The sequence below is a fragment of the Symphodus melops genome (assembly GCF_947650265.1).
Source record: "Symphodus melops genome assembly, chromosome: 20".
Lineage (NCBI taxonomy): Eukaryota > Metazoa > Chordata > Actinopteri > Labriformes > Labridae > Symphodus > Symphodus melops.
In genome coordinates, this window is record NC_136710.1 from 19,272,898 (window position 1) to 19,285,342 (window position 12,445).

At 40.2% G+C, this 12,445-nt stretch overlaps 1 protein-coding gene across 1 annotated transcript; it reads left to right on the forward strand.

Annotated features, from left to right (window-relative positions):
• Positions 1-11,554: 11,554 nt before the first annotated feature.
• Positions 11,555-12,445, forward strand: LOC306841514 (uncharacterized protein). The gene is made up of 3 exons (XM_079371450.1): positions 11,555-11,745; positions 11,863-11,954; positions 12,146-12,445. The coding sequence occupies exons 1-3, from the start codon at positions 11,649-11,651 to the stop codon at positions 12,278-12,280; spliced, it is 324 nt and encodes a 107-aa protein (XP_079227576.1). The 5' UTR covers positions 11,555-11,648; the 3' UTR covers positions 12,281-12,445.

The window sequence follows — 12,445 nt, forward strand, 5'->3', positions numbered from 1 at the left end:
TGATAATTAATCACTTAAATGTTTTTTTCCTTATTAGGAATTGGTTACTAGACTAGATGTCAGGTTATGATAAGAAACAGGCGAGGTAGAAAGTGTCTTCCCCTACAGATTGGAGAAAGGATGTGGGAGTATAATGCAGCAAGGAGAGAATGGGAAACCACACATCAGGAGACGCAAAATTTGGAAAGCTGCCCCAATTGGAGGAAGGAAACCGCACATTGTCGAATGCATTATTAGGTTAGATATTCTCTGTCTTGTTTATAAAAGGGTTCAGGGAAAGATAGCCGGGGCTCAGACTTCGCACACTGACCCAGCATCTGTCTGTCGTCGGGGACACGTAGTTTGAACCCAGAGACTCTGTAACTTGTATTCTTGACTCATCAGATTAATAAAACTCTGTTAACCTGAGACTTGAAACGTCTTCCTGTCAACGAGTACGCGGAAAAAATCAAAGGTAACTAAATTAAGGAGTCAGATTTCTTTTACGATTAATTAAGCAGAACAAACAGGTGACTTTTTAACACTTCTGTCATTATTGTGATGTCATGTTTTAAATACTTTATCCGTAAAATCTGCACAACCTTCAGGTTATATAAATCTCTATCTCTTGTTTTAGACCAGATTAAAGAAGGATTACGCTTTAATACCCTCAAGTAGACAACTGTTTCTTTTGTAATGTAGAGGCCCCCTTAAAGGTCGCCGAGGTCCAAGAGGCTATCCGGTCTTTATAGAGCTCCAAATCTCTTGGTCATCTTGATCACCCTGCTGGTTTAAAAGAACAAGCCAAATCAACTTTTCATAAATCCTGAAGGCCGATCTTTGTGTCTGGCAGGACCGGCTTTGCCTCAGGTAGCTTTTGCGTCTGGCTGGGCTCTCGATGCCCTGTGCATTCAACAGAACAGGAATCTGCAGCTTGAACATGTGGACAGAAGAAACAACCAAAACAAAGGCTGCTGGACTGCTGTTCACTAAAGATCCAGATCCTTAAATAACACAAGATATCTTGGATAAGCGCATCTAATTCATACAGCATGGACAGTGTAGCAGCCCTCGACAATGAGGAAGCGCAGAGTTCGACCGATGCGATTTTATTTATCTCACTTCGAGCACCGTGAAACTAAAAAACAAGGCAAATAAAGCCAAAATTAACATTCAAAGCAGTGGATTACAATTCATTACAAAGATCTAAACATTTTACCATTCATTCATAAACAAACATTTCACAGTGCAACACTTTACTCGAAACAAACACATTACCAATAACATACACATCACAACAGGCCTTATTCAAACACACAGCGCATCACATAACACAACAATATTGCACAATCCCTTATAGCAGTGAACCTCTCTTTTCATTCATGAATTATTCAATTAACACCTTCACAATTACGCAACTCATGCACGTATCTCGCTCCGCTTGCCAAGGGTGTAAACTTTTCATTGGACACAGGAATCTCCATCAATTCCCAAACAAACCTTCATGTTTGTGTCCAAAAACAAACCATGAAAACTCAGAGACATGAGAGCTGACTTGCCGGAAGAGATGTTCAGCTGAACGGTATAAAAACTTCAGCCCCCACATCAGGGATATGTGAACGAGGTGGCGGTGGAAAAGTTGTTAAAGTGTAAGTGGCATTTCTTCCTAACATTCAGACACTCATATCTGTCCAGTAAAAGAATATGCGAGAGGATTGACATTGAAAACATTTGAATTTGCTATCCTTGGTGTTTTGCGATTACTATTAATTAATACAAACTATCATGAATTTATACAGTTTGGTACTGTAGAGAATATAGTATTTAATTAGTAAACTATATTATGGTAATTTGTTTAGGTATGCTTTACTGTGATAAAAAGGCTGTGTGTAAGACATGTCATGCCAGCAGAGCTTTATTTGAATAGGAGCCAAGTGTTTGTTGTGAGCTGAAAAGTTAATATGATGAAGGGTTTAGTTTTAACCTCTGGCTATGCTGATCCTCACACTTCTATGTTGGTAACAGTAAATATGTAAATATGGGAACAACAGTAAATGCGTTGCAGAGACAGTGTGAGTGCTGAAGTCAAAACTTAAGCAACATAAGCCTTTTTTGGAATTATTTACAGGTCACGAGTGTAAAACCAAAGCGCTTGGTAGCGTAAATTGGTGCCCAATGATGTGATAAATGAATGCATTTGTGATTTAACAGGGACCAATGAAATAATGACGTCATTGATTAAGATCCGTAAAGAGAATGATCATTTCCTTACGGGTAAACGCCACACTGCCAAGAAGGCGTGGGGGTGAGTTGAATGTCACATCAGTTGAGTTGTCAAAATCCTGACTAATGGAACCTAATGCCCAGTGATCAATCCTGTCTCATGCTATCACAACTGTTATACAAGTGTACCCTATCACTAAGACCACTTGTCCTGTGGCTACCAAAACAAGGAGTGATGAGGCTGACACAATTTGTGTTCTCCACAGGAAAATCATCAAGTTGCTTGACCTGGCGGGACAGGTCTCAGTCTCCCATGTCAACAAGATATGGGACAACCTGAAGAGGGAATAAGAGGTGGGATATTTATTCTGTATGCTTTCAATGCGCATCCTTAGACAAAAATGCATGTAGTTGTTTGACGAAATGCAACATGTTTTGGTGTCTTATGTTCCTTTTGTCTGCAAACTGCAGACTGTCTTGCAAGAGCTCAAATGTCCGCCTACAGGCATGGGGACAGACGGGGGAGGCCCTCATGCCCCAATGTATGAGGCCATCGGAGGGCGGTCCTCTATTGAGCCGCCCGTCATGATGGACTTGTGTGTGGGGGGGAAGCCACAAGGCTGAGGCTGCTGTGGCCTCTGCAGATGGCTCATCATCTGGGAGATCTGCAGCTTGTAGCCAGACTTGTTAGGAGGAGGAGGGGGCAGAGGATGTCCTTGCTGTCAGACAAATGTTATGCAGGACTGCACAGGCGGTGATGACTGTGGGGACAAAGGTGTGGTTGACCTCCAGAGCCTTGAAGAACAGCGATCGCCAATGTGCCATCAACATGCCAAAGGGCCTCGGCATGTGGTTGGTTGAAGCAGCTCTGCATCCTCCCTTGAACTGGTTCTCTATATGGGGTGATGATGGCCACAGGTGTTTCTGTGCAGGGGTAGCCACCATCACCCACAATAAAGTACCCTGCAGAGAAAGAGAGAGGAAACATGCACCAGGTTGGCTTACCAGGGTTGGCTCGATAAAATTCTCGAATCACCAAGTGATCTAAAATCAAAGCCCTGGATATCCGGTCCATATCCAATCCGGTCTACTAAAAACTGGAACCCGCGCCCCCTGCTGTGAACGTCCATAATCTTGTTCACAGTGAAGGCCGGATGGCCATCGATGAGTCGGGGGGGTGGAGGGGTGACAGCCGGAGGGCTCAACTCACTAGTGTTGACTGGCTTCAGTTGAGACACGTGGAATGTAGGGTGGATCCTGAGTGCAGGCGGAAGTCTGAGACGCACAGCAGAAGGGTTCATTGGCTGCGTAACCGCCGCAGGTGGCTTTGGGCGGAGGGAACGGCAATGTCTGTTTCCTGGCTTGGAAACAACGGAGGTAAGTATCCAAGAGTACACTGAAAGGGTGCCATACCTGTGGCCGCGGACAGGTGGGAGTTGTGGGCGTATTCCACCCATGACAGGTGCTGACTCCATCTGTCCGGTTTCTGAGCGCAAACACAACGGAGCATGGCCTCAACGTCCTGATTGGCCCTCTCTGTCTGGCCGTTGGACTACGGATGGTATCCAGAAGAAAGGCTGAGATCAATAGTCCGAGAAACAACACAAACGGTGTTTCTGCCCCTTCTAACCAGTGTTGCCACTCCTCCAGTGCTAGCTTGACCGCTAACAGCTCTCGGTTGCCAACGTCGTAATTCATTTCCGCAGGAGATAACTTGCGTGAAAAGAAGGCGCACAGATGGAGTCTTTGGTCACCTGAAGACCTTTGAGACACTACTGCCCCACACCAATGTCTGAAGTGTCCACTTCCACGATGAATTGTCTCTTAACATCCGGCTGCACCAGGATTGGCGCTGACGAAAACCTTGTCTTAAGGTCCAAAAAAGCCTTTTCCGCTGCAGGAGACCACACAAAAGGCACAGTGAGAGAAGTTAGTTGAGTAAGAGGTGCTACAATCTGACTGTAGTTGTGGATGAACCTCCTGTGGAAGTTGGCGAAACCCAGGAATCTTTGAAGCTGTTTGCGAGATGTCTGTGTGTCCCACTCCATCACAGCCTCAATCTTTGCAGGATCCGGTCTCACTCGCCGCCCACTCTCCAGGATATATCCCAAAAAGGAGACTGATGTTGTGTGGAATTCGCATTTTTCAGCTTTTACAAAAAGTCTGTTCATCAAAAGTCTTTGCAGAACCTTCTGCACATGTCCCACGTGTTCTTCTAGAGAATGAGAGAAAATCAAAATGTCATCTAGATAGACAAACACGGAGTGATTTAAAAGGTCTCTAAGTACGTCATTGTTTAAGGCTAGAAACACTGCAGGAGCATTAGTTAGTCCAAACTGCATGACTAGGTACTCGAAATGACCCAGTGGAGAGTTAAACGCCGTCTTCCACTCATACCCTTCCTATGGCTAGGAATAACAACCATACCCAAGATGTGGCCCACGATGAGGAAAATAATGTGCATGCGTTTTCACACATACACACCAGATAATATCTAAATATTTACAAGAGGATCGTTCTCTTCAACTAGTCTTTCACATATGCTCCTCATAAATGGAAATCGACAGCCCCTTCCAGAGCAAGATAAATATATATTGTACTGCAATTATTCAACAATAGAAAATATAAATAATGGTACTTAAAAGGTAGGGTGCAGGATTAATGTATTTAGTCACTCCAGTTTGGTGTCAGTTTCACCTCTTAATGGATCCCCAGTGTTCAACAAAGTATAAAAAAAATATTTAATGTTTGAATATTTACATAAAACGTTGGATACACTGTAAAAAAGCCAACTTGTATTTTTTGGCCTAAAATAGTCATTTATGCTAGTAAAACTTGGAAATATAAATTATTGATATTTAAGGCAATAATGTTAAGTCAGTACAACAAAGCACAACAGTTGTATGCTCCAGAATGCTTTGGTGAGTTGTTAATACTTTAATCTTTAAATTGGGGTTCAATACAAGGCTCAACAGTTCTGCTAACTCTTATTTCTTTGTCGTGAAATGCGGGCAAGCCAACTTTCCGAGTTTGAACTGTGCACTTCAAGTCTCCTTGTGGCTGTGCTGTGCTGCCTCAAGCTGGAGTCCAGACAGGTAAGGTTTAACCAGTTTTTAATTAAATTAAGTCAAAATGATACGGAATGTTATTCTGAATTGTGTTGTGCAGTATGTTGCACATTGTTTAATGGAGAAAGCGACCAAAACATTTTTCAACTTTTAAAACAAACGTTTTTTCAGTCATTAGCGAAAGCTAGCGGCTAACTGATGCTAGCGGAGCAGCATGTCTGGGCAGATACCGTTCAAACAGGACAGTAATATTATCTTCTGACTGGTTGTATTAATTCTCGCTAACTTGTGACTGATACAAGAGTAGCCATTAAGGTATTAATGCTAACTCAAAAGCTGACATATCGTGTCATTTTACAGTTCTGTAAAATGACACAATATGTCAGCTGTGTTACTGCACTCAGGTAATAACAAAGCTCCGTCTCGGTCCGCAGTGCAGTTAGTTTGCTGCCTGTCTCTCTACTCGGTTCTCTACCGTCTGCTGGTGTTAGTAAATGACTGTAATATTTTGCACATTTATGACGATATGTTCAATGATGTCCTTGTTAGCCGGGTCACCAAAGTAGCAGGAAAGACCAATTCACCAGTATCAAATATTGTGTTGGTCAGAAGTTACCGTTGGTCTGTTGATTTAATAAAACAAGATACTGACTGCTGACTTTCTTAACTGAGACTGTTATAGCTGTTTGTTTGTTAATAAGTGTCCTTGATTATTATAATTCATCTTTACTCCAGCAAAATGTATTAAAAATGAAAAATGGGACAGAATATCATATTGTCAGTCTTGTCAACTCTAGTGTCCAATCTACTGTTAACATCGTTAAATTTATACATTTAACTAATCCCCTGCAAATTGTCATCTTTGTTTTTCAGATTGAAATTAATGCAGTAATAAGTTCACCCACGCTGTTGAAGCTGTTCTGCTGAAACACTATCGACTGTATCACAGAGGTTCAACCTGGCCTTGCATCCACAGAGACTGCTGTTGCACTTTTAGGACTTTTAGAAATCACATTCATGTTTTGGTCTTTTCCTGTCTGTCAACACAAGGACACTGACCCAGAAGAGGAGCAGTCGAAGAGCCTCATTGTGGGTATCCTCACTATGTTGGAGGATAATAACAACACAGCTCCTCAAAGTGTTGTGATTGTTGCTGTTGTTGTGGAAGAAGAGATTTTCCTTCAAGATCTCCCTGACCTGCCAACTGCTTTCGCTTACCTCTTTGGACTATACTTTAAACCTAAAGTACCCAAAAGATCTCAGGTACACATTTGAAACTGTTCAGAAGGTTTTCATGGAACTTGGTACAGACCTCTCTGCAAGGGTCAGATCCCTCAAGAACAAACTCCTTCAGTGAATCCACAAGTTAACTGATAATGTTGGATCTGAAATGTTGACCTAAAAGTTCAGTTTTATCCAGCCAACACCATGTTAATTTACTCATGCTGTTTCTCACTCTCAAGTCTTATGTACACTCTCCAACTGTTACATTTATGTCGCACTTTTATTGGACTTTTATCAAACATGTTAAATGTTAAGATTAAGCAGTGTTACAAAAAAGAATTTGCTGATTTATTTTGAGACGAGAAGTTATGGTGCTTTGTATCCTTGTTAACAGATTTATTGAATTCATAGTTGTGTATCATACTGGTTCTGTATGGTCTTACGAGAATCATGTTTGATCTGTTATTCAATCTCAAAGTTTAAAAGCATACGATGTAGCACAAGTTGACTGTTAGGACTGGGACAATTGGGTCTCATCAGTTTGCATTTACTTGGCCCTGTTGAAAGGGATTGGAGGCTGATGCTGTTTAAATTAGTAAAATTACATTATAAAATATTGTGCAATTTTACATTTATTATTCGGCTAAACTAATTTAAGTGGAGTCTGTGTAAGGGTTAAAAGTTAATGCAATGTAAAATGCTACGTTAGTCCAATTCATGGTAGAGTTGGCAGAAGTAAGGATTAAAAGTTACAACAATGTAAAATCATAAGTTAGTACAACTTACAGCTAGGTTGACAAAAATCTGAATTCAGAGTTGAGCAAACTCAAAAGCAAAACTTAAAATATTTAGTTTAATTGCCTAACTTAAAATTTTATCGAAGTTTGTTGCCTTGAAATTTTGAGTTCACCCAGCTTTTCTTTTTTTTTTACAGTGTAGCAAGTAAAAGAAAACTAAAATTTAAATATGAGTTGTCAACACCAACCTGTCGATTATTTTGGAAACATTATTTTTAAAATGTGTTTAGAAATGGGGAACCATCAGTTAAGGGGGTCTGGGGGTCTCCCCCATAATTTTATGTTGACAGATTTCTTTCCCTGCATTGTGCTCGATATTATGCACAAATCTATGTTCTCATGATTTTATCGTTTGTGTCTCTTCTGTAATATATTTTGGTGTTCAGACACATTATCACATAGATGTTGTTTACATTTATTTTTATACTGTTTATGTTCTGTGTGGATTGTTGGTTGGATGTATTGCCCTCTCACAGTGAGAAGAAAGACAACACTGAACCTGAGGTGAGCAATCATTTGACTGTCTGAGATATGCATACTCATTTGCATTATTCTTTTTGCATTTCATCAAGTAAAACAGATATAAAGATTTTGGGGATATTAGGTATTTAGGATTATTCCAATGACTTCCAGATCATATAAAAAACATTTACTCATCTACAGATCCATTTTTATTTAATTGTCTTTATTCTCTAAAAACACAGTCCAGTTAAACCTCACACTTGGATCGTCTTGTTCTACTTACAGGGTCATTTGAATTTCTCCTGACACGATGAAGGGGACATCACTTTGTTAATAATTTCAAAGGGAAATTCAGGCAAATGTCGAAGCCAGAACGATCAGGCTCTGGTTTATTTTTGTTTACAGGAAGCAGAGTTCAAATACAGCACACAAACAACCCCTTATATCAGACTAACTTTTATTTCCTTGTTTCTTATCAAACACTTCTTTATATGCTTGAGTGATAGAGGATGACACGCATCAGGTTTGATGATAAAGCACATTATCAAACCACAAAATTCTCAAGTTGACCAAAGTGCTATAAAACTAAAAGAAATAGAATTATAAAATTCAATAAAAATTATTCTAAAAATTCTAAACTGCCCAAAAATTAAATGTGAGAATATAAGGAACAAGAGAAAAAAATTGAATCCATAAACAGAATAATTTTAAATATTTACTGGACAACATCAAATACTGGATAGATAGAGGAGCTGAGTAAAGTTGAATTGAAGGCCATCGAGAAGTAATGTGTCCTTGGCAGTGATAAAAAAAAAAGAAAATACTAATTAACTGAGCAGATCGTCTGTGGATGGGAAGTCCTGCTCCAAAGCCAGCAGAGTTTTGATCTTGAAATATTTCTGCCTTCTAATCACTTCCATCGCTGCAACACCTGTTGCTTTGACCTGATAACTGCTCTCACAAACCCAGGGGCGTCCAAAACGGCCTTCAAAGCAACTCCTTTCTCTGGTCCAAACAAATCCAGACCATTCAGGACCAGAATCTAAAGTTAGAAGGACATACTGGCTGCTGCATTGTTATCATAGAAGCCAGCACTTCAACACAGCATGTTTCCTTCATGTCTGATTACAGAGGAAGAGAGCGTCATCATTTCACTCTCTACACAGCTCACTGATTGATCCTTTAATGTTTAAATAAAGTTGATTATTTCCACAGGTGACAGCGCTGAGGAAAGTTTGCAGAACAAGTGACAAAGTATCTATAAATCAGGTGCTAACTTTACAGCCAGGCCATTGGTTTGTTTGTGCTGCTGGGATAAGGAGCTGGTGTTGAATGTCTTTAGATTTGCATATCAGTGTCTCTGATATCAGTAGAGAGTCTAGACTGTCGTATTCAGTCCACAGAGCACCACGATGATGGAGAAGTTCTTGCTGGGTCTCTTGTGTCTCTCAGGTCAGTAAACTCTGTTTAATTATACCTGCTCATTATGTTACAATCCACAATGTCTTCAGTAATTAAGTGTTTTAAGAGGTGGTCTTTATGATTGTATTGGCTGGTGTGAAAAAAACGTCTGCCACAGAATCTCAATAAAAAGTAAAATCAATTGATGTTACCACCTGAGAGCTACAGCAAGACTTGGTCATGAAGCAAAAGGCCTTTCAGTTTGATTTGTGTGAAAATCTAAGTTTGACAATACACAAAGGCCACGCCCTTTTGTGTAGAATCATGCGGTGCATAAAGTGAGATCTTAAACATGTCAGGAACACACCGACACTGAGTTTACAATGATCGGATGAACATGGTCTCGAGAAATATGTTTGAGTAGAAAGCCTGAAATTGGATATTTGGGTCATTATTTATACATGATGATGGCTGAAAATGTTTTCATTTGTAGACCTAATATCACTATGAACTCATGGTACCATATAAGATATAAGCTTAAGCAGCAGTGTATGATATCTTCTGATTAAATAAGCCTTTATTTCTGACACCCTGTAAAACCTCTATGGATTTTCCTTTAGATCCTCCCTTTGTTTATTATCCAGTGTTGTTGCCTTTTTTGAACTGTAATTGTTGAAGAAGCCAGTGAACATATTATTTTAGTTTGACAACTGTATCTCCACATAAAGAGAAACTTTGTACATGAATAGTTGTGTTAAAGCAGTTTTTTATCATTAATGTTGTAGGTGCAGCAGAGCACCTGTTTATTTACTGCTTACTGTATGTTCTCCTCACAGGCTGGAACATCTCCTCATGCCTTCCCTTTCAGTACCACTATGTAGCTGAGCCTATGACTTGGACTGAAGCTCAGACCCACTGCAGACAGAAGTACACAGACCTGGCCACTGTTGAAAACTATGAAGAAGTGGAACAACTGAAATCCACAGTTCCATCTCTGCTCGGTGATCATTCTGTCTGGATCGGTCTGTACAGTAAGATCCAGTGGAAATGGTCAGACGGCTACACAGGGAGTGGAGCTGATTACAGGAACTGGGAAGAAAACGAACCCAACTTTTTGGGAGGTCAATTCTGTGCTCAGATTGACGATGAAGGAGTAATGTGGGATGAATTCTGCTATTTTGAATATCCATTTATCTGTTACACAGGTAAGAGAGAGAGAATCCGGGGTATGTCCAGACTTAGTGCACACAGAAATGATAGGAGTGTAATCTCTCCTTTAAAAGAAGGTCCAATGTTATTCCATTCTCTCGACCTAAAATCTGATTCAGCGATGATTCATTAGGATACACGTAGGAGAGAGAGTTCTGTCTCCACCCCATCCTCCTCCCTAGAGTCAATGTTCACCAAGGTTGCCATGTCACAGAAACAGAAGCTTCAGTGTTTAGCCAGCTCTGCATCTAGGATATTAAAAGCGCTTACCTTCTCTGGTTAAGTCTGTTTTCTCTAGAGTCCAGACAGGAATCTAAAGTTAGAAGGAGAACATACTGGCTGCTGCTTTGTTATCAGAGAAGCCAGCACTTCAACATAACGTGTTTACTTAATGTCTGATCATTAATTATTTAATTCATTTGATATCTTACACGTTGTCTTTAAACTCACAGTATATAAAATCCCCAACCAGGGGGCTTTCAATCAAAACAACAAAAGATGACGTCAAAGCTGACGGGGAATCATGGGAGTGGTTCTTCCTGTTACTCCTCCCACCCTACAACCCTCCTCCTCTCCAAACCAACTTAAGGAAGACAATATGTTTACCGACGATGTATCCTAGTGTAATTTACATGACGTTTCTATCACAGCAGCTCATACAGCAGGACAGCACCCTTCAGTAGCAGCTCAAACCTTATATAGCGGTCATTAATGTGACATAGGACGTTACCTTGGCAACCATAAACATTTCTTGTTTGTCATGGCAGCTCACCATTAGGTCTGCCGCGATGAGACGCGTCCTGTTACAACTTTGAAATTGCAGATTTCTCTGACTTTGATAACTGTTGGAAATATTTGAAGTAATGTAGATACTCAACATGAAAATATATAGAAAACATGAGTTTACTCAAGTTTGAATTAATTTACCTTCATGTACATTTTTAAACAGTCATCAAAATTCTACATATTATATAGTATGTTAATAAAACTTTTGATTTGGATCTATCTTTTCTTTTTTTCTAACTTTAACTGCAGGGACTCCACAGGATCCTCACTTTGTTGTCATGATTATAAGAGTTGGTCTGACGCTCAGAAGTACTGCAGGGAGAACTACATAGACCTGGCCACTGTGAGGAACTACACTGAGAACCAGAATGTCCAGAGCACGATGTCAGAAGTATACTGGGCTTGGATTGGTTTGTACACTGAACCTGACATTAACTGGTCCAATGGGAGTCTCTCCACATACACAAACTGGGAAAGAAGTCCAACTCCATTTGGCTCCATGAGTGTGGTTTGTGGAGCTGCAGAGTTGCCAAAATCAGGAGCATGGTTTTTGTCAGACTGCGAAACTAAATTCCCGTTCATTTGCTACAGCTCAGGTAAGTGATAAACTGACTTTCACTTAAAGAGTTCGTAGCATTAGATGATCATTTGTAATTTATTGTAATGAAGCAGTAACTGGACAGCTCAGTTTCTTCTTTGTTTCTGTGTGACAGTAAAACGGCAGGTGATAAAGATCAGGATGAAGCCAGAGGACTCCACTGTGGATCTGAATGACCCTGCTGTGAAAGCAGAGATCCTGAAAAAGGTGAGTCTCCAAACCTTTTTAGAAAACTTTGAATGGTTGTCCAAGTGAGTGATGGGGGAATGTTTTTCTTCATTTGTGTGTTTGACTGTGTTTCTATCCTGTTAGCCTGCCAGGTGAAACTCATTCAAGCTTCCAACAACAATACAGATTGAAGACAAAGTTTAGAAATGGTTTCCCTTTGTATCTTTCAGTTCCAGGACCGGCTGAAGGAGAATGGACTGAGTGGAGTCACCCTGAAGTGGAGAGAGCAGCCTGATGGGAAAGTTTTCCACAAGGAGAAGAAAATGTCAAAGAAGAAGAGACTGAGCTGTGAAAGTGAACTATAGCTGTACAGTCTGTAATTAGAGATGGGACAGATCTGATCTAATATCATTATCAATAACTCAAGACCTACCTTTTTAGTCTGGCTTTTAACTTTAAAAAGTCTTTAGAAGAAAAACAATGAAACCTTTAATCTCTGTAGATGAAATGAACCCGTGTTTAACTTCACA